Source organism: Rhodnius prolixus, unplaced genomic scaffold (assembly GCF_049639745.1).
Source record: "Rhodnius prolixus isolate KJV_2025 unplaced genomic scaffold, Rpr scaffold_10, whole genome shotgun sequence".
Taxonomy (NCBI): domain Eukaryota; kingdom Metazoa; phylum Arthropoda; class Insecta; order Hemiptera; family Reduviidae; genus Rhodnius; species Rhodnius prolixus.
The window spans coordinates 11,094,292-11,117,862 of NW_027411615.1; the positions used below are offsets into that span (position 1 = coordinate 11,094,292).

General features: G+C 33.5%; 1 protein-coding gene across 6 annotated transcripts in view; it reads left to right on the top strand.

Moving 5' to 3' along the window:
- Positions 1-23,571, top strand: part of LOC141456979 (uncharacterized) — a 300,169-nt gene that overhangs the window by 264,516 nt on the left and 12,082 nt on the right. For 4 of the 6 annotated variants that reach the window (XM_074133421.1, XM_074133425.1, XM_074133422.1 and 1 more), the window contains one exon: positions 21,055-21,447. In XM_074133421.1, the coding sequence (XP_073989522.1) occupies positions 21,319-21,447 (129 nt within the window). In that variant the 5' untranslated portion in view covers positions 21,055-21,318. Of the gene's footprint in view, positions 1-9,433; positions 9,738-21,054; positions 21,448-23,571 lie in introns of those variants that run through there. The other 2 variants (XM_074133424.1, XM_074133426.1) reach the window with 2 other exon arrangements.

Sequence of the window (23,571 nt, forward strand, 5' to 3'; positions counted from 1 at the left end):
AAAGATGAAACTTTTGGGTCTTGAATAATCATGAAGTTTGCTTTATTAATTCATTGAAGCAAGTTTAGAAATTGTTATCCTGACTTATTTTCAAGCTATATTATTGTTAAGGTTATTCTTTTTAGCTTTAACCTCTCTTTTCTACCCAGTATGAATGTACTATATCTTCTTTTCAATTTGCTTAACATTGATCTTTTATTCGTAGGGTAAATTTTAAAAATTTTGTTAGGCTTTCATAGTGCTGCTACCTGTTGGTAGTAAACTTTAAATAAAACAAGTGAACAGTATGTAAATAGTAGAAAAATTGAGGGTGATTCATGCGGTCTTTAGAGTCACGGTAAAGTAGACTATCTGAACAATTTTCATGGAACCAAACTTATGAAACCAAACCAAACTCAGTAATAGGTTGACCAACATTTATTTTAATTCTTTGAAAACCGAAATATCTAATAATTACCTTTTACATGCGGTTTCTTTTTGGTATTTCTAAAACTATACATTCGCTGGGTTTGTTAATGCAAAAACAATTTGTTACAAAAATATATTTACTAACAAACCTAATTTATTTATTTAATGAAAATATGCATCAATAAGTTTAAGTTTATCCCAAAAACGGTCAAAACAAACTCACGGTCACTGCTAACAAGATCTTCGTTAATATCATCTATTCTATGAGAGCCCTTAAAAGCAACTAAAACCTATTTAACATTATATGACTTGGTCTATGTTTACATTCCGCTATTGGACTTTGATATTTATGTTGATTGATCACAAAGAGGGCAAGTAATTATTGATTACGACCTCTCATTGGCCACTTGAGTTGTTGCAGTCCATTGAGTAGCGATGAGATTCGCCTTTGGAGTGCACAGTGTTAGTCATTTTAATAAAAAGAATAATATATTTAGATGATATTAAATAAGCGAATGATACTTCCGTATTACAAGTTACCCTAGCATTACGCTGATATGCACCCTCAACTCACGTGCCACACTAACATTATCAGAATGATAATGTTAAAATGGAGCAGATGCGTAGGGACGCCACTGGACACCACAGATAGTCGACTTAGATCGCAGCTTCATATTTATTATCATCTTAAGGTTATTATAAAGGTCTTTCATAAACGGACTATTTATGAAATGATCTTGATAAGGAATCACATTACCATCACTTCCCCCACCAACAATACGCACATTTCACATGTAAATAGTTTAAATGACTTTTCGCTTTCTCACTATTTACAGACTTTATTTGAATTTATTATATTCAGCATGCCACTTAAAAATATAAGAAATCAATATTTAATTTGTGGTTAAAAGAGGGTCTCATGATTATTATGACCTTTTAAACTTTAAAAATTATGTACATTTCTTGGACTTTGATATCTGTAGTAAGTACCAGCTACGAACGTTGAGTACCTGTGTTTGTGCTATTTTGACGCCAGGATCAGTATTTTGTCCTCCTGTTTCAATTTCGCGATTATAGCTCTCCTATCGATTTGGAGACTACAGCTCTCCTATCGATTAGGAGACTACAGCTCTCTTTCTCATTAGGAGATTGATTTAGCTCTCTTTACGATTCATAGACAAACCAGTTTTCAAAATAAATTATAGGGCTAAAAGTTCCACAACGCAATGCGGTATCTCCATTTCCATGGTAGAACTTGATTCATCACAAACGACTCGAGTGATCGTTGTGCAATGTGATCTTTAGCGCCCCTGCTGTTGTGAAATGGGTTAGAAAGGTGAAACAACTAGAAAATTGGGTGCCTCAAGTTGTGGAATAATGGGCACAAAAGATGAAGTTTTGTTCTTCACTCCACTTGCACAGCAATACGGCCTATGTTTGGATTGAATATTTTTGGATTTTAGATTTAATTGAGTGATGATGAAATGAGGTATGCAGTACGACATCAGAATACGTTCTGTAATTGGTTTTGTTAAGACTAAGCTTCCTTAACATTACGCAAAGGGCAAAATCCATAAATTAATTAATAAAAACGGTTTGGCTTCGGCGGCCATTATGAGATATTGTCAACAAATCGACGAAATTTATCAGACAACAGCGGACATTGGTTAACTGATGGGCCAGAAAATTTAAGGAGTTTGTAATCTTCTCAGTCCTTTCGCCAACGGATTACCACCTTTCAGTATCTGAATAACTCTCTTGATGACCTAATGTAAATACTGTATTCGTCGAATTCCTTGATTCTCATGAACTCAATGTTACAATAACGCGATAGGTTTCATTAGCAATTGTGTGCTTATTAAATCGAACGAGTATTAGAATGTTTTCTCAGTTTTTCTCTCAATAATAGCACTAATAATAATAATAGCACTAATAATAATAATAGCACTAATAATAATAATAAAATCTCTGATCCCTAAGAACTCATAAATAAATTCGTATTAAATGTTAGATGAGGCAATTTAGTGAATTATTGATGTAGAAGTTGAAGAAAAGATCTTTACAGAGTAAAAGTTATGTATTTTAACGACTTCTTTTTACATGATATTAGTGAATTTATATTCATTCTTAAACAAATGGTTTTTTGTTTACAAAAGAGGTCTGAATATACTTGGTCTCCACATCAGTTCTCTGCACCAGCGGCAATAACAGAGAGGGCTTCTTTATAATTTATGCAAATCTAGAGAGAAGATACAAGTGATGGGTTCCATTCTCTACCTGACTATGTAACGGATGAGGTGCTTGTCTTCCAGTGTGTAATAAAGGGAAACTCACTTTAGTAAATATGATGTGACGTAATCTGACTAAAACAATATAAATATCAGTCAATCCATTTTTTTTTTTAAAAAAATGGTAGTATCTATTACTATTACTATTAATACAAAGCGCTGATAAAATTCTGATTCCATTAGTTACGAAACATCTGTTTAGTTTCTTATTAATGTAGAACGGTGTACCTAATTAATCCCTGATCAGAAGGCCTAATGTCCACCTTCCTTTTACATACTGAAATGGAATTAACCGTTTTCATTAAACCTTTCACAGCAAAACCTAAGTAATAATTATTTATCATACAAGTGAGGAATTATTTATTGTACAGTAATTATTTATTATGCACCGATTTGAAACGAGGGTTTCAAAACGCACTCTCATGTTTGCAGTAATACATTTTGTTTTTCTGTAATCGTTTCAATAATTCAGGAGACAATTCCAAACCTAGACGATTCAGCAGCTTGGTTATTAATATACTACTAGCATATTAATTTGTATTCATGTTTAATTGCATTGTGTCTGGCCATAACAGGCAGTGATTTGGAAGTGATCTTGATTAATTGCTATTATTATAATAATCATTCGGTATTCTGCAAACAATAGTTTTCTGCCATTTATTTAATTTTAGAAGTGTTTTTAGGGTTCATCAGCACTGTGATGTAAGACTAGAATTAAGATTTCATTTGTATTTTATTTAAAAGGTATAGCTAACTTCTAATTTTGAATTCAATTATTATTGTTATGAATTTAACAATTTATTAAATTAATAATATTACATTATTTGTTTGTGAACGCTTAATAAAGAAAATTGTAACTTATTAATTAAATAATATACTCAACAGTAGTGAACTGAACTGATTGAAAGTTGAACTTTCTTCATTATATCTAGTATAATAATTGCACTGTAATTTAAGGATTTCAAAACAAAACAAAATTAAATATTCCTTCACTTAAATTAAGTAAACTAGAATTTCAACAGTTTTTTTTTATTTTTTACATAATATTCTAGACCCTGAATTCTGAATTGGTTAGTCGCGCAGCAAGGCGGTGTGTAGCGTAACTACTCATTTGGATATGAAGTAATTAACGGCATGCTCACAAAATAATTACTTAGAAATACATCAAGTAAAATTCAGTATTAATTGATAATTTTAAAGAAAAAGTTTTAATCCATTTAAAAGGCAAATAACACACAACTCGATTGTCACTAAAGCTTCAAAACGTTGATTATTTGGGACATTGGTTCTACCTGGGTCCTAGGTGGTTTTTTTTTTTTTTTTGATAAGAATAGATTTTTGGAAGTTCTTTTTCTGACTGAAAAAAAGTCTCTTCTTAAAGAAAGCCAGATCCTATTTTCTTTTATGACATGTACCAGGGCCTTGATGATGTTGCTTAGAAATTAATCATAATATTAATAATTGGATGCTTAAGGCGTCTAACCACAAAGCGTGAATAAAATATTGTCACCACTGCCTTTAATATACGAGGGTCGTTTGAAAAGTCCGTGCAAAGTCAGAGAGATAGCACCACTGGCGCGTATCGAGGTTATGTTTAGTTAGTAGCATCTCTTGGAAGAACACACACCAAGTTTCAGCCAGATCGGTCTATTTCTTTGTGTTTGGCATTCGTTTGAATCGAGGAAGTCGAGTGATTTTCAAAAAAAGGACGAAAAAGAATTTCGTGTGTCGATTAAACACTACTTTATGAAAGGCAAAACGCCTCAGGAGACTAAAGAGAAGCTTGATAAACATTATGGTGACTCTGCACCTTCGATTAGAACAGTTTATAAGTGGTTTCAAAATTTTCGGAGTGGCCATATGGGCACAAGTGACGCTGAACGTTCTGGACGCCCTGTTGAGGTTACTACTCCAGAAATCATTGATAAAATCCATGATATGGTGATGGATGACAGAAGAGTGAAGGTGCGTGAGATTGCTAGTGCTGTGGGCATCTCGAATGAACGGGTACATAATATTTTGCATCAACATTTGGACATGACAAAACTATCCGCAAGATGGGTGCCGCGATTGCTCACGCTTGACCAAAAACGAAATCGTGTGAAGTGTTGCAAGGACGGTTTGCAGCTGTTCCAGAAGAATCCGCATGACTTTAAGCGTCGTTTCGTCACTGTGGATGAAACATGGATACATCACTACACTCCTGAGACCAAAGAACAATCTAAACAATGGGTTACCAAGGGGGAATCTGCGCCAAAAAAGGCGAAGACCGTTCCTTCGGCCGGAAAGATTATGGCGACTGTCTTTTGGGATTCGCAAGGAATAATCCTCATCGACTATCTGGAAAAGGGTAAAACTATTACAGGTGCATATTATTCATCGTTATTGGACCGTTTGAAAACCGAGCTGCAAGAAAAACGCCCACGATTGGCCCACAAAAAAGTCCTTTTCTATCACGACAACGCACCAGCTCACACATCAGCAGTTGTGGTCGCAAAATTAATGGAAATAGGGTTCCAACTCGTTTCACATCCCCCCTATTCTCCAGACTTGGCTCCCTCGGACTACTATTTGTTCCCCAATATGAAGAAATGGCTGGCGGGAAAAAGATTTTATTCAAACGAGGAGGTGATTGCAGAAACGAATGGCTATTTTTCAGACTTGGGCAAATCCTATTATTCGGAAGGGATCAACAAACTAGAGCAGCGTTGGACGAAGTGTATAAGCCTAAAAGGAGACTATGTTGAAAAATAAAAAAGGTTTACCCCAAAAAATTAAGTAGTTTTTATTTTTGCACGGACTTTTCAAACGACCCTCGTATCCCTTAACAACTCGGTTAGAAATTAATCCACAAGAAATACACTTGTTTAAAACGATATTTTTATTTTATTTATGTACTTTTTATTATAATTTTATTTCATCTGAGTTATTGTACACAGCTGATCCATCCCCTTCTAGTGTATGTTCTTCGCCACGACATCCCCTGCCATTTCATCGTTAATATCCCTTCTTTTTCAACACTGCCTTGTTTAATCTTAAATTAACATTATTTTCTAATATATTTACTCTAATATTCCTTGCGCAGTGAATTTGTGATTTCCAAAATTAATAGCGACTATATTTCAAATAGATAAAAACTCTTCAGTCCCCCCACAAAGAAAAATTGTAACTCATAGTGGATATGTGTTGGTGGTGAATAACGCTTCATCGCTTGAATGTGTGCGCTGTCTTAGATCATCATTCCGCTTCCTGGATATATATATATATCCTGGATATACCCCAGCGGTTGTACAATATCTTCCTTCAAAGAACAGAGGGGAAAAGAATGACGTTCGTTCTGGTTTGTGTGATCCATCATCAAGGCCTGGTGTTCCTACTATCCGTCTTATATTTATATTCTCTTCACCATCTTCATTTCATACTTCAACCCATCTTCATTACAAGAGCTAAAGTCCCCCCTACCCGGATCTTACTATAATATTTTCTTGCCTTCCTCTTCGCTTCTTGTTGGCTGAACCTTTAATCAACTTCATGCATTATGCATTCAATATTCTTTTAATTCATAAATCAGTTACCTTTTTTTTAAAAAAAAAGTGTATTTCTTTTTAGCATTTTTATTTTTATTAAAAATAAATATTGGTTTGTTTTTTGAACTAAACTTCGATACTTTATCCTAACAGGTATTTCTCATGCAGCTTCAAGAACAGCTTCTTAATATTAATAATCTTGTTTAAAGTGTTCTTTAAAGCACGCAGATTTAAGAACATCCCTGTAGGTCTTTTTAGTTGCAAAGGATTTGGCACGTAGCCTCTCCATAGAAGCGCCAAGATTTAATTAACAATAATAAAAAAGAAAACACCAACCATGTTAATGTCAAAGGAGCTAAAGCTTTTAAATACTATGCTTTAGGACCACGGTGTAGTTTATCAACCATACTGTTTACCTTAAACATTATTGACATTTTTTTTGGCAACCTTACCAATAGAATCGTTCTAGAATAACCTTACCTCATTTATAAGATCTTTAGAAGTTCAGGCCCTTCGCATATCTCAGTCTTTCTAATAATTATAATAAAAAATCATGACTGGGAATAGAAGCAGCAACAGATCTTCGTTTTGCAGTCCTCGCCTATAGTGCTCTGATAGTCGTACATCAATCTTAGCAGCCATTGTGATCCAATAAGAGAGGGCATGGTCGCCATTGGTGTACCAGCTTCTGATTGGCCAGAAAAGGAACCGCCCATATTTTACACCTCTACTCTGCATAATGATTGGTTGATTATTTATAACTAATTATTTCATAGAAAAATATAGTTTAGAATTTTCCCACTAATTTTTTCCCCATAGGTATTTAATAAATTATCACATTTTGCAATAAAATTTCTATGTGTAAAGATCTACACAAAAGTAATCTTATTTATTGGTTTTTCTTGTTTGTGAATGAAGGAAAACGAAAATATATTGATTTGTATCATTTTAAGGAAAAAGGAAGGAATAAAATCTTTTTAAATAAGTGTTAGGAAAAATAAGTACGCCAGGTTGTGATATTAATATTATAATAATGGAGGATATCATAATGGTTCAACAGAAACGGTAAAGGCAAAATCAATGAAGAATTAAAATACTTCTTTTAATAGAACTAAAATATAAATATTAAACAAAGTTCAAATCAAGCTTGAAAAAAGGTTTACTTATGAAATACTCGTATGGCTTATGTTCTTGTCTTGTTAAAGTATCGCTTTAAAATGTTTCTTACTCCAATAATTACGCTGTGAAGATAGAACGTTTACATCGCGTTTAAATAGAAATTAAATTAAAAACTCAAAGAAAGAGAAAACAGTCGGTCTTTATAGGTAAAAAAAATGGAAGACAACCGCAAGTTATAATGGAGTGTTTCGTTTAGAGATTCTAACTGAGGAGTAAGTAAGGGTGTAAAGCCGGTAAGAGCATTCTGGCTAGAACTAAACGTACTGACTATGCATTTCCGGTTTACTAATGGAAAAGGAATGGGTATCCAAGGTGAATAATGTACTCTGAAGAACCCAAGATGTTCTAGTTGGACGAGAAAACAAACAGTTTTCCCAAGAAGGGACATGTTTCTTTCATGGGTCCTTTTCATTTGATTTAGAGAAATGTTTTTTATATTTTAGGTTTTGTGTAGAAGGTAGTGCTGAATTTAAAATTCAGATTTCGGTACATTTATAAAGACTATTGGCTAGAAGATTATTCAGACAAACTACATTCGTCATTTAGCTGATTACAAAACAGAATCCAAAGTTGATGAGCTATTCTGTGAACTGTATCTCTGAAAAGGTGACTAAATTAATAGAATTTCTGAAGTGTATGGCCAATGCAATGATATGTGTTTTCACAGTTCTTTATTGTGCAAAACAAGGAAAGGTTATCAACCACAAGGTTTCTTAACAGAAAACAAGCGGAATGTATGGAGATGACAGGTATTCTGTTAAGTAGTGAACTAATTTACATAAATTTATAAATCGCTAACGTTGAACAAAACATTCATCTGTCGAGAATTCTCTTGGATTGCGATAACTAGGCGTTTACTTACTAAAAAAAGCTAACCTGTGATGTCTGCATGGAAGTACAATGTACTGACAACTTAGTTAATTCCTCCCATCAAATTTTTAGTAGAACTATTATTAATTTTTCTGGGCGTTCGTTCACAAATCTTAAACAGTATATTTTATTCAAACCAAAAAAGGTTTTCCTCTTCTATTAACATTCGCCAATCTTCTGCGTTGCTAACTGCAACAACCTAGTTCTGCTGGTATCCAGAACCATCTGGCAACTTCCACCATAACGTCCAGCGATCTTCAACTTCGGCTATACGACTAGTCTTGTTCTTAACAGTCTCTCTCTCTCTCCGACATTATCATCATTATCAGACGGATTAATTTCCTTGGGACCTTTCGTCTTTCATAGTCCATTATAGAGGTTCCAATCAATACTGTTATAAGCTGATTGGAAATCAATGAAAAGAAGATGTTTTGAAACCTGAGGTCTTTATTTTTCTTTCAGGTTATCTTCACAAAGAAGATATTGTAGAAGATTTTTAATGCCAGAAGCCGCAATAACTCGCTATTTCTCTTTCACCATATGGGAGTAATCATTGGAACAAAATTTTAGAATTGACAGTACTTTGTAATGCTTAAATCAACTAAATTAAAAATCGTAAATACTAATTTGTAGATCCTCGTTTGGTAACACAGAATTCTTAATTAGAAGTTGATTAGAGTTCAAAACTTGTACTTAGTAGCTATTTGCTTCGTGGCCTCGAGTAATCCTACAATTAAGCGATGTAGTTTTGCCTAACATGTTAGTAAGCCAAGCAGCTACCTAATTAAAAACTGTTGTGCAGGACCTCATTCAGTTGCAGACCGTTTTCTGTACAATGATGTTTGCAAAAAATATCTCCGATGTGATGTTTTCCGGAAGTATTTAGTATGTGCAAAAGTTTTTTTGACTTTCTTTTAAGTTGATTAAGTAATTTCAAAAATACGATTACCATAAAACCAGTCCTACATTACTTTAGATATACTTTGCAACCTGTTTGTCTATTTTAGTTACTCCAATGAGCAATGTAAGTGGTTAATAAAATATTCTAAGGGACAAGAATAAAAGGGCCATCAATAAATACTTAATAATAAGAAGGGCACGCACAAGCTAATAAGATTGAAACAGCCGTTCAAAGGTCACGTGGCAAGAACAGTACAGAAATAAAGTAAGTTAGTGTCGTATACACGTGCGTAATGTTACTTTACATCAATTCCACTTTACACTTAAACAATATTTTCTTTTGCCTTTCCGATATTTAATGATATATTTGAAAAAGTTCAAAATTCGTAAAAGAGAAAACTACTAATATGTACTTCGGGTGTCTTTCATTCCTTGGTGATAAATAAACTAGTGAGGGAATTCTAATATAAAAATTTACAGTAAAATATGGCGCTGTCCAAATAGATTATGGTTTATAGATCACAGCTTACTAAACAGCCAATCACGATATGTATTTTGACACAAGGTAAGAGAAAGTATAAAATATAGAAATCAATTGAGAGTATATTCTGTTAAGTGAGCATAAGTTAAGTAAATATGGTGTTGGGTTGTTCCTTCGAAATCTAATTCTAAATTGATCGACTCCCTAAAAACAATAAGTCCTTCGGATCGATCTATAACTTCAGAAACAAAACTGAGTTTCGGGAAACTTTTGGTCACTTAAATTTGGAAATTTTAGATGTAGGAGAAGGAACGCTAATTTCAGTATGAAAGTCAAGTTTTTCGGATTCATTTTTATTTAATAAACTTCTTTTCACGTTAAAAAAAATTATTCTTCAATTTATTAATTCTATTATTAATTATTCTTTATGTAAAGTTTTTCTTTGTTTTCTCAAGATAATATAAGTAATTAGTGCTAGCTAAAAGAATGGGTAAACGTTTCATTCGAATACTCTTTATTAGAGAAAGACTAAAATCACCAGATACAGGCAGGAGGCCAAAGACTGAATGGCCCTTATTGTGCCAATTAGAATAGTTTATCTTTCGATTCTCTGCACCACCCTCGATTTAGGAAAAGATTCTTAGTTTAAATTTTTACACACCGCTACTAATAAACCAGTTTTTATTACAAAAAATCCTTCATTACAAAATGTATCAATAATGTTTAAAAAATTAGTATCTTGATAGATATCTTTATTCTCAATTAAGCACAATAAAACCGAAATTTATTTGTATATCGATGGTTCGAAACTGAAAATAGTGGCTGCAAAGATAGAGTTATTGGGTGGAATAGTATTATAATTAAGTACACTTGTTTTCACTAACTTCTTTAAGAGACCTTTTGAGGCTAAAATGTATGATACAATGCTTATATCTAATTGGTAAATCCTTTTTAGTTGCATAAAGGTCTGCCTTAAAGGTTGTGGAGTGTGTCAAGAAATGAATGAGTTCAATTATAGCTGTTGACAGTTCAATTCGTTCTTACGAGTATATTGTATTTCAGTTAGAATATCGGTCAACATAGGGCTCGCGTAAACTTCGTAATAATTTGCAGATATATTATGTATCTGTAATACAAAATCTTACCAGATTATATAATATCCGTGCCGTTATGTAGAGAATTACAACTCAGTAAGCTGATGTCTGGTATTAAGCAAAGAGATTTACAGTTTCCTAGCAGAGCTGTCCCCTCTATCTACCACACATGGACTTTACCGTCACTGCTTTGCCAGTCTTTCCTTATAATCCATTCCCAGACTGTCTCCAATACCGTTTACTTATCTCTCTGCCAATAGCAGCTCCCACTTTGGGCTTCTAGTTAGCCAACCAAACCATTTACAGCTCGGCTGTTACATTATCCATCTACCTGGAAAATTGGATTACCCCATATAAAGTTTTTCCCAGCACTATTTCAAAATAATTTCTTTGGAAGAGAATTTTCATCGATCAGTTAGTGGCTTCTGTCCATTTCATTAATTTTAAACTTAAATTAGCGCAGTACCATCTCCATTGAAGCTTATTTCTACTTTCCTTTCTCACCCAAAATAATCTTCTTTCCTGAAGTAAACTTCTTGTGAGTCAATCTTTGTTGCTTGTTGCAGTTGACAAATAGTCAACTTGGCCAATTTTTTTGTTAAACTGAAAGTTTTAGACTAAATTTAGTTGTCATTAAAATAAATATTTGCTGTAAATCGTGGTTAGATCGTTTAAAAGCAGTGCATTATAATTAGAAGGCCTTCATTAAATTCCAAAATTTCAAATTTATGTTCATACATTCGCCATAATCTACTGGAAACATTATTATTAAATTGACTTCGCTTTACACGACAATAAGGTCTTTTCTAAACCTTAATATTCTTTGTTGAATAAACCTACCAATAAGGTAGGTTTAACACTGCCTTGCCAATGCTCGAACTTAGTCAATTATTGCCAATGTGGAGTCACATTGACTCCATAATTTATTTTTATCTTTTTTTTTTATATTGATTTCAATTTTAATAATAAAATTTGCGTTAAAGGATGAGAAAGAATAGGAATTAAGAACGAAAAAACAAATTTTGGCGCTGTCCACAAATCGGCTTTAACATTTCACGCAGAAGGAATTAACTTCAACTTAGGATCGCAATAATTTCAGTATTTTCTAGAATCCTGATAGGCTGCCTTCTGATCAGGGGCTTTTTCATTTTTTTAAAATTACATTCACCATTTTTTCAGTTGCTGTGCGCTGTTGACACGGATTGGAAATTACCCAATTCGCTGCAAGTTTTTGCTGCGATTCGGACAGAAAATCAATTCTAGAAAGAGGCTTTTTTTTGTGCCTTGATACTTTCCATGAAAATTATATAAATTTATCAAGTAAGCATTTAGGCAATAATCTGGAGTCAAGATAATAACAGAAAATCTACTTATATTATTAATCAGGAGTCGAAATGACTCTTATGATTCAAGTAAACTAATCTGTAAAAAGAAACTAAGAATTCCACGGTCTTCAGCTCGTGACTATCAAATGGTGAGAGAGTGGGGATAGCATATCTAAGAGCATTTCGGGATAGCTATGAGATGTGGGGAAACAGAGACCATTCCTATTTTTTTGCAGTCAAATTGACTCCGGATTGGCAATGCAGGGATAATAACCTAAATGTTCAGCGGATCTTCTGAATTATTGAAGATTGAATGCAGAATTTAACATTGTAGACTTGAGGGAAGTCTTCTCCGCTTTGCCAGGTAGTAGCTCGCTTTCTTCTCTCTCTTCAGGCTAAACTTGGACTCAGTGATTGGTAACTCTTCGACTTCTCACGTTAGTGCAATTAACAACTATTAAATCTCCCGCCTTGCTTGCCAGAAAGAAATATTTCATCTATCTTTAAGTTCCATTGTAATCTCAGATAAAAAAGGAACTAGCAGTGACTTGGCCATCACAAAGTACCACAGTTTTGCCAAGACCAGAAGATTGATATAAAAAAACAAATTCTTGCTGATATAGAAAAACTATAATAACTATCTCTCACGGACGATAAAATTGGTTATGAAAATGGTGCTGGAATGTTTACCCCTTTAGATTCAACCTCTTTTCATACTTTACAGCATCATAACTTTGAATGCAAATAGAGAACGCTATCTGTATTAGTAGCTTTGTCCAGAAATAATGAAAGTTGTACGGGGTAACAATGGACGCTACTGGTCTAGACCTCTAGAGGTAGTTGTTTATCTGGAATCTATATTGAAAAGCGAATAGCAATCAGAGTTGTCCTGCCTTACCAGTGAGACCTAGCTGATATCTGGGCTCGTTCTCCATGGAGATTTCTGTTTCATTTTCTTTATTTACTGTTCTTACTTATTGCAGAAGATCATTTATCTTTCTGCTGCTGTTGCTTCTATTTAAAGTACAATCAGTGGCGTCGTGTCTTCTTACTAAACTCCGAATTTGAGCCTTCCCAAAATATTTTTCTAAAAAAATAAATCATTTTGAATAGTGTTCTACGAATAAACAAACCAAAAACTTCAAGAATTATACCAAAGGTACTCTGCACTTTTCGTAGCCTACTTCACTTACGCAGTTGGCCACTCCTTTGTGATTACTACTTGATGGCCTTGAACGTCAGCAGGCTAGCCTTTCCGGAATTCGTCAGAGATACGATGAGCTCTTTAATCATACCATCATTTTAAACCAAAAAAAAAACTTTATTCAATTAAAATACTCGCCCATTTCCGGTCAAATGCAAGACCAGAGAGCCAGAGTGCTAATATGAAAATTAGTTTTTAGTTAATTATTTGAGTATGACATCGATCTTTGACTTAATTGAACACAAAAATTTAACTGATATTTTAATACAAATTCTGTCTCAAGCACTATTTATTTATTTATTTATTTTAAATAACTAATCGACATTTACTATTGCAAGTGCAGTTTCCGCAACAAGTAAACCGGAAAAATGACATAATTAGAGTAATTACCACCCAATAATGACTGACCAATGAACACCGCCGAGTAAATCTGTTAAGAGACCGTAGTATGTAGCATTTGTTTATTGTATCGTTTAGAATTTTTGACTGAAATACTGGCTGAACCCAACAGTTCGTAAGTCCAAAAATTGGTTTAATTAGTGCGTAATATTATAAAAACCTTTATTGTTTGGCGTCAATTTTGATCGTCTATCATGGAGTGTTGCCTGTAGATAGATACATATGGTGCGTTCCACTTGGCGACCACAACGACCACGACCACGACCGCGATTTTGGCCGTTCCACTTGCTTGTGGGCGTTGCGATCGAAAACCCAAGTGGAACGGACTGTGGGCGTTTTAACTGTTCATGTAAACATTCCATATGGCGGCCTCGAAAATAAGTTAGAAGCTTGAAGAGGTTATTTTTTAATTTAAACCCCATTTATAAGCAGTTATGATAAACTTTATTAATTATTGGTAAAGTTGACTTATATTAAAAGAATATATATAATTCAATTTTTTATATTACATTTTAGTGGAGTATTTATAAAATTTACGTTTAAATAAAATTAAAATGTCTTTTGTGGCAACAGTTGGATATTTATTAATAATGCTTTAGAAAGTTCTTTATCTAGTTCCGATTAGAGTGGAATGTAATTTTACAAAATCGCAATGATAAAAAGCGAAAACTTAGGCCACGTATTATTAGCTATCAGAGTAATTGATCTTTATTCAAATGAAGAATTTAAAAGTTATCTCAGGTAAATGATTTTGTGTTATTCAGTGATTTAGTGTGTAAAGGGATAAGTAATTATTTATTTATTTATTTTTTGGAGACTTTCGAGAAACACATTCTATTATTTACATGAAATAATACTTTCATTTACATGAGATAATTTTTTCGGTCGCCATATTTTGTTTTAAAAATTGCGCCAACTCTGAACGCCCACTTCGACCCAGCTCTATAGATGGGGCGTTGTGGTCGTTGTTTGGGCGAAAATAATGACGTCATTAGTGACGTTTTCGCCACGACCACAACGACCGCGGTCGCCAAGTGGAACGCCTGAAAGTATGTTTTGGTCGTTGTGGTCGCCAAGTGGAACGCACCCATAGTTACCTTAGAAGTTCTTGTGTTTAAGCAGTGTATGTTTTTCCCGTGTTATTGCAAGGAAGAATACATTCTGGTTTTACTAAACTAAAGGAGTGACATCTGAAAATAAAAGTTTTATTAAAAACCTTAAAACTAAAAGATCTACTCCTAATCTCGCTCTAAATATAATTGAATTGACATGTCATTCTCATAGATTTTCGTTTGACGAATGTTATTTAGATTTCTCTGCTAAATTTTACAGTCAGGAATCTCACAAACATGTTCTCATGATCTGTATTTTAGATAATAAATAAGTCCGATGTTTGGGGAGTTAGTTAGGAATGGTTTAACATGAACTTGAACATTCACACTAAGATAAATAAGTGCTGAGAAATTGAAACAAAATCTTTGCTTGAAACTTGAAGGTTACAGTAGAAATACCAAAATAGCGCTTAACTCCGTTTGGTATTAACCACCATGCATAACCTGTATTCTATACTGAGAAGAAAAAAACTTCATTTTTGGCAATCCATCTTATAAATGTTAATCTAATGACAAATCCATTAAAATAGTTTCACAACAAATACCATTCGATCAACCATTAACCATAATATTAAATGTAATAGTTTATGTCCTATCATATTAAGTTTAGTAGATAATTACATAAACTAGTTTAAGTGCCTAATATTATTGGTACAATTTGTAACTTGGTTAAATAGAAAGGTCTAGCTAAGAGTTGGTTTCATGTGAACAGAGTATTCAAGCTTTTTGCTCATAAACAACAAGTTAGGTGTACGATGCACGCTAAAGCTCTGTTTGTAGAGTTATTTATACGTACAACAAGTGTGAAATAAACTTTACTAGTCGCTTCGTATTATAAAAATGTGTTTAAATTTGTCATTTACAATTTTTTTTTTGTAATATTAGTTAAATTAATGAACAGGTGATAATCTGTTGGAAATTAATGTGAATGAAAGTTTTCTTAAGACTCTAAAATGGAGGTGTGCAGCTGTCCAGTCGCAAAAAGCACTGCCTTTTTGTCTAAATATATTTCTCATACTTTAATGTTATAATGTTGATTGTTCAGTAGGTTGAGAATATCCACAGCATAACAAAGTTCAATTCATTAATAATTTACTTTTCAAAAAAACTGTTTTTTATTTCAATACATCTTTACAATTTTAAGTTTTCTATTCCATTGATTTATTTGCGTGTTGATTCTTTAAATCAATCTTGTAAATAAACTGTTAATAATGTGATAGCCTAACAATGTTTACAGGCTAAAAAGTTAGGGAGTCAAAAAAATAGCCTTTCTAAGATGATCAAATAAAGCACTTTATATTGGCATTAGTTTTACTGCAGTATCATAGAAGAATCTGTAAGGGGTTCAGGTGTAATGTCTACCGGAATATAGATAGTGTAACACAATTTACTGGTAATACTAGAGCAAATAAAAAGTGGCTCGCTATTTCAGTTCCTGCCAATAGAGCTGTTTCAGTTTGTGCTTGAATGTGGCCAAAGTAGGAAGTTTACCAAAAGTAGAATATATTTAAGAAACTTTTTTGTTTTTGTAGCTTTTTCTTTTGTTATGCCCACTATGGTTGTGCATCTCAACAAAGCTATGCGATTATCTAAAATCAGTAGAAAATAATTTGAGTATTTCGCCAATCCATTATCCGCAAAAATCTTATGTCCATTCTATCTTGGATGATTTAGATCGCTTTGGGCCACAAGTCAACGCAAAAGAGTGAGTTATTATAAGAAATAAAATTGCTTGCTAGTAAAGACCAAGTGTAAGAATAACATGTCATGTTTGGCACTTAATTGCTGTTTTATCGCATCATGTTGCAAAAGATCTTTCTTTACATTTCAAGCGGAAGTAAAATTAAGAAATAAGTAACAAAAGAAAACTTGAAATAACGCCTCCATTTTCCATTAAACTCGTTCCATTCTAGCTACTTTTTTGGTTTCTTTACTTTTGTAACTTCCATCATTAATCATGGATTTAACCCTTGGATAAAATTCTAGACATGTAGAACCTGGAGTTATGTGAACAGAAGTTATAAGTAAGCAAAGTTAGATAAAAGCACTTAACACAAAGTATTTACTAAGTAATCGGGCTTTGGTTGGAATCCACTTTTAAGAACTTCGCACTTATTATATGTGTCTTTGAGTGTTGATCTTACTTACGAGTTCATTTTGTGACAATAACTGCTCTCTGAATAGAAGATTGAAGTCCTAGAACGTTAAACTTTGGTCCGGTTTTAGACTCTGATCGCGCTGATAGAATGAATATGTCAATAAGTACCCAATATGTCTCCTGCTCAACAAAATTTACTTTTATTCAGACGAGTTTTTTTTTAAGAAATAAGAGATATTCATTCTTACAAATTGGCTATCACACCTTTATGAATAAGAATCGTAAAAGAAGAATAATAAAAATAATAATAAAACATAGAAATGGAATGCATGAAAGTATATAAATAAAAAGCAGTACATACCTTTGAATTTACTTTATATTTGATGAATTTTAGGAGAGCGAAAAGTCGTTCTTTAACACATTGGTACAAGAGCAGAAAATCTTTCGTAGCGACCTGAACTTATTTACTTTCCATACTGATATTTATATTAATACCGAAATTAAAATTAGATCAACAGTCATTATACAAATCAATTTATACCAATTCTACTTATTTATTTCTATTCAAATACAAAACTGGAGTTTTAATTAATTGATTGTAACCAAAAACCAGCAAAGATATTTCTCAATTTTTTAATAATTATTAATTGCTTGCCGCACGAAAGAGAGTCGCTTTCTAGACTTTTAGCACAAATAATTATAGTTGATTATAGGAGATAGATCGAAGTTAGTCCAACATTGAGAGAGTAGTGTCAATTGTGATTAAGTTTACATTCAGTGTAAACCGATTTACTGTCCCATTTGTAGCTGAGTAGGTATTGTAATTAGCAGTCCAACTGCACATACATCTGCAGTGCAGTTGGTAAAGCGAGCTGAACTAATGTGCACCGCTTTGAGAGATAATTAATACTCTTTTTCCATTATACTTTATATTATCTTTAGTTACTTTATGTTTGTTTTCCCTTCTAATTTAATAGATAATTATTATATTTACAGCATTCAACTGTCTTCTTTTTACAAAGGATTGAAGAGACAATAAACGGTCTTTTAACTCTTTTTTAATATTCAATATATTGGTAGAAAAACCAGCCCCGTCTTTTAAATTTGTCATGATCTACGAATAAAGAATATCTCTGCAATTCTCTAACTCTTCTATCTTTTCCACCCTAGCCAAGACAAGGATGATATCTTGAGCTTCAGGTAGACTGTGACTGTCTTCTTATCTAAATGTGAATATCCATGGTAGAAGCCCACCTACTTTTGGTGGTGTATGTTATTCGCACAGCACATAAAAGTAAGACGAAAAATCAGAGGTGTTTGCTTACAAAAAAAAACTGGCCAAAAATTGGGATAAGATAGATCGTTGAGGTGATATATTGATTGATTGTAGCCCAGGAGGCTGTACACAATTAAGAAGGTATGGGATTGGTTCAGAAGACGTGGAGAGATAAAAGAAATTACAAAATTTAAGAGAGGAAGCCTCTAAGGCCGATTTTGCTGAAAGTGAAGGAGTAGGCTTTCATACCTGTGCGCTAAGAGCAAAAGAGAAAGGATATTAAGAGGCGCGTAGCTAGAAGAAGCTAAATTGAAGGACGTTTAAGAGTGATGACTAGCTATCCTTGGCAGATATAAATGATTCCCTTCCAGAGCCCGTACACCCTCAGCAACTTGTCCTCTATTACTGAATTACATTCAGGTCCGCAGCTAGCCTTACAATGCCTGGCCCAACTACATTGTCCAAGCAGCACTATTAATTATTGCACTTTGGACTCTACAACCTAAGATTAATTACGTAATAATGCATTTACTTCTTACTTTACACGTCCCTTCAACGATTAATAATAAAAAGAAATGATTATATTATCATTTTTATAAAGGTGGATTAATTCATCAGCGTTTTGCAACATAATTTTTATAGAATAACAAGTCTCATAATATTATCAATGTTGTCCAATATTATTGCATTAAAACTTCACCAACAGTGAACGTGTTCATTTGAATTTAGGAAGGTAACTCATAGGTAACCGATGGTAAGTTAATTTGCCACAACATCCAGCGAGTGAATTAGTTGACAGAGCTACTTACTCTAAATTTTGCCTTCTGGCCTCGTAATGTCAAGCGGAAATATATCTAGCAATATTATTTTACAAATTTCATTCTATAAATAAAGTTTAAAGTTCAAAATTAAAGAAATACATCATAACAAACAATTGTATAGAAAGTGCAATTTACTTACGAAGAAGGGTTAATGAAACCATTTTCGTAAGTTCTTAAATTGTCGTAGAATTAACAGGATTAAAAAAATATACATAAATTCTTGTTGATTTTGTGCGAGTAAACGCGAAGTTGCTGACTGAACAAGAGACACGAATTTCAGTTTTGATCCCGATAGATTCTTGTTAAATTCAGTGGGCTATAATGTAGACAAAACTAGCTCTGAAACCTGCCACAAGTGTCCCTCTTTAACAAGGTGTAAATTTATTTTGTACTTTGTATATAATTTGCTAGAACTGATACAAAATTATTGCTATTATGTTCTAAATTAGTGTTATAAAAAATGCTAATGAATTATATTAGCTTCAAAATTATAAATTTATTTTATTTAAATTTAATTTACTTATTTGAAGATAGCGCGCTCAGGCAAATTACAGTTAGGAATTGTACCTGGCCTGCCAGTGTGGTAAATAAAAGATTTATTGTTCCTTCTCCCTCCTCCGGGAATGGGTCTTCTTAAGTGCCAACTTACCCAGAAAGAGAAGCGATCAAATTTTAATATTGTGAAGGCAGTAAGCAAACCGTGCAAGTAAAAGTGGTGCCTGTGTACTTCCGTTTATGAAACTCCAGAAGTTCATGTCTTAATCATTCAGTTTGATTTTTCAATTTAAAGGTATTTATTTGAATGATATAGTTTTCTTCATGTACAGGGTAAATGTCTATTATTTGATTTAAGGTAGTTTCTCCACATGATCGCTTTGAAGCAGTTTCCGATAATCAATTTAAAATTATACGGTATTTAGTTTGGTATAATATAGATTTTATCATCCTTAAGTTTTCTTACAATTACATTTGTAGAATAATGCAGTTCTGCAAGACCATCTTACCACTTAGTTAGCCTCTTTTCTAATTATGAAAAATATTATGTAGTTTCAGGAAATCATACACTTGGCATCGCGAATACACTTGAAAAAAAAATAGTTAACTTTAAACAATACGCAAGTTGGGAAATAGCAAATTAGATAAATATTTCAGTAAAAAGTTCTTGTTAGAAATTAAGTGATACTATCCTTAACACTTATTGTAAAGAACTGGCACATTTTGAGCAAAAGAATATTCTAAACTGTGGAATGTCGCCTAACTTACATAATAAAATGGATTGCCAAGATTGTAAATGGCACCAATAAGATTGAACTGTTTGCCTTATAAAAGTAATTCTTGTTTGTCCGCTTTGTTGTACTGATCAAGTAGAAATATTGTTTTGTTTTCTTTGTGGAGTGCCCGGTCCCAGTTAGTATTTGACTTAGATTGGCCCGAAAATTGTAGATTGATTTAATAGGATCTTACTGACCAATACAGTGAAAAGATCTATAAATTTTGGTAAAAATATTTTTACCTATTATTATAACAATTTACGAGTTCAGTAAATTAAGTAATGAGACTGATTTTTTTGTTCAAAAAGAATTACAATTCTATATTGTCACCTTCAAAACGTCCTTCTGAAGCCACACAGCGCTGGAGACGTTTCTTCCACTCCTCATAGCAGTGCTCCAACTCCGATACTGGAATAGCCTTCAGCTGGTCGGTTACAGCCGTTTGAATGTTTTCGACTGTCCCAAAATGAGTTACCTTGAGGTGATTATTCAACTTCGGGAAGAGAAAAAAGTCACAAGGACTCAAGTCAGCGAATAAGGAGGCTGAGGAGCCACAGGAATGTTTTTACTGGCCAAAAACACCGTTTATTGGAATTGCTGTGTAACAAGGAGCTTTATCGTGATGCAACACCCACTTGTTCTTGATGTTTGGTCTCACACGAATGACCTTTTTTCGAAGTTTTTCAAGAACACTTTTACCGAGAGGTAAAAATCAGTCTCATTACTTAATTCACAGACCTCGTATCAGCTTAATAATATTTTAGGCTAAATAATTTACAAACTTCCTATTTATTTTTACAGGAGATCGAGATGAGATGAGTAAATAAATGATGAAGAGAGGAAATAAATGGAGTAGATTGGGCTAGGTGAACTAAGAGAGAGAAAAAAAGCATGTTCCTCTAGGTCTTTAGTTGGTAATTAGGAGTATTTGAGAGAGTTGGAACAGAAGAAAGAAAAGAAACTGAGGGCGAGAGATAGGTGTGTGGAAGTATTAGTGTGAGGAGTATATGAAGTGACTGTGTGTGTGAATGGAGACTGGTACTCACGAATAGAGGAAGCAAATAAATGTTGGGCACGAGGCTCAGGTGTTGGATGGAAACGCACATTGTGCGTGCACGCAAGAAGCAGAACAGGTCGAAAGGAAAGGGCAAGAACTTACAAGATTCGCCCTCTACCAGCCCTCATATCAACTATGTAAGTATAACGTTCACTGGATGAGTGCGCACATTAAGCTCGACCCTGGTACAATTAGATTCTTTTATCATTTTAGATTCTCATATTCATTTGCCTAACCAAGGGCTTGTTAACATTAGTTTTAATAGTTTTTAAAAAGAAAAACTCATTTTGTTACAAAAAAAAAAAAAAGACCCTACTTGATTCTCATTTATTTAGATCACCAAAAAATATTTCCAATAAATCGATTTTGTTCATGTTTCCATTGCCCTTAGTTCAATTTAGAGACACTATGATTAGAACATAATCCACATTGTTTTTAGGTTATTATTCGACTACAAAAAAACACTAGACGGCACAGTTTTCTTGTTAAGAAGAAAGATGAGAGATATTAAAATTAAATATACGAGGGTCGTTTGAAAAGTCCGTGCAAAAATAAAAACTACTTAATTTTTTGGGGTAAACCTTTTTTATTTTTCAACATAGTCTCCTTTTAGGCTTATACACTTCGTCCAACGCTGCTCTAATTTGTTGATCCCTTCCGAATAATAGGATTTGTCCAAGTCTGAAAAATAGCCATTCGTTTCTGCAATCACCTCCTCGTTTGAATAAAATCTTTTTCCCGCCAGCCATTTCTTCATATTGGGGAACAAATAGTAGTCCGAGGGAGCCAAGTCTGGAGAATAGGGGGGATGTGAAACGAGTTGGAACCCTATTTCCATTAATTTTGCGACCACAACTGCTGAGGATTATTCCTTGCGAATCCCAAAAGACAGTCGCCATAATCTTTCCGGCCGAAGGAACGGTCTTCGCCTTTTTTGGCGCAGATTCCTCCTTGGTAACCCATTCTTTAGATTGTTCTTTGGTCTCAGGAGTGTAGTGATGTATCCATGTTTCATCCACAGTGACGAAACGACGCTTAAAGTCCTGCGGATTCTTCTGGAACAGCTGCAAACCGTCCTTGCAACACTTCACACGATTTCGTTTTTGGTCAAGCGTGAGCAATCGCGGCACCCATCTTGCGGATAGCTTTGTCATGTCCAAATGTTGATGCAAAATATTATGTACCCGTTCATTCGAGATGCCCACAGCACTAGCAATCTCACGCACCTTCACTCTTCTGTCATCCATCACCATATCATGGATTTTATCAATGATTTCTGGAGTAGTAACCTCAACAGGGCGTCCAGAACGTTCAGCGTCACTTGTGCCCATATGGCCACTCCGAAAATTTTGAAACCACTTATAAACTGTTCTAATCGAAGGTGCAGAGTCACCATAATGTTTATCAAGCTTCTCTTTAGTCTCCTGAGGCGTTTTGCCTTTCATAAAGTAGTGTTTAATCAACACACGAAATTCTTTTTCGTCCATTTTTTGAAAATCACTCGACTTCCTCGATTCAAACGAATGCCAAACACAAAGACCGATCTGGCTGAAACTTGGTGTGTGTTCTTCCAAGAGATACTACTAATTAAACATAACCTCGATACGCGCCAGTAGTGCTATCTCTCTGACTTTGCACGGACTTTTCAAACGACCCTCGTAACTGTAAATTACCAAAACCTTTCATAACACGAGAGAAATAATTTTCTCACTTAATAAACCAATTATTTTTAACCGTATCGTTTCTTACAATTGAGAATTGTACCAAAGTTTAAACTACAACAAACTAACTCAATATTTCAATCCAATTTTTTTTACTAAGTAACACATGCCAGGGTCGGCTTTATTGTTAAATTGCTACATAAATAGTAAATACAATTACACATTTCCAATGACAACAGCATTGCAAAGCACAAACGTTTACATTTTTACTATAAATGCAGACTGATTCAAGTCAAGTTATAAAAAAAAATTATGTGAATGTCAGTAACCTGTCAATTATTGCAGTTATTCAGTATTAATTATATATTATTTTAATGATTATAAAACATTTACATTATTTATTTCTAATAATACTAATTTTCTATAATACTGTTGCCAAAATTGTTCCAAGTTCTCAGAAAAGAAAGGAATTTGATAACAGAATTTGTTGACTTTATCAAAAAATAATCATAAACGCAATTAACTCATACCAATTACCAATGATCTTTCAACAACCATTAAAGTAAAGTTAAAGTAAGCTACTTTAATCAATATCCAAAT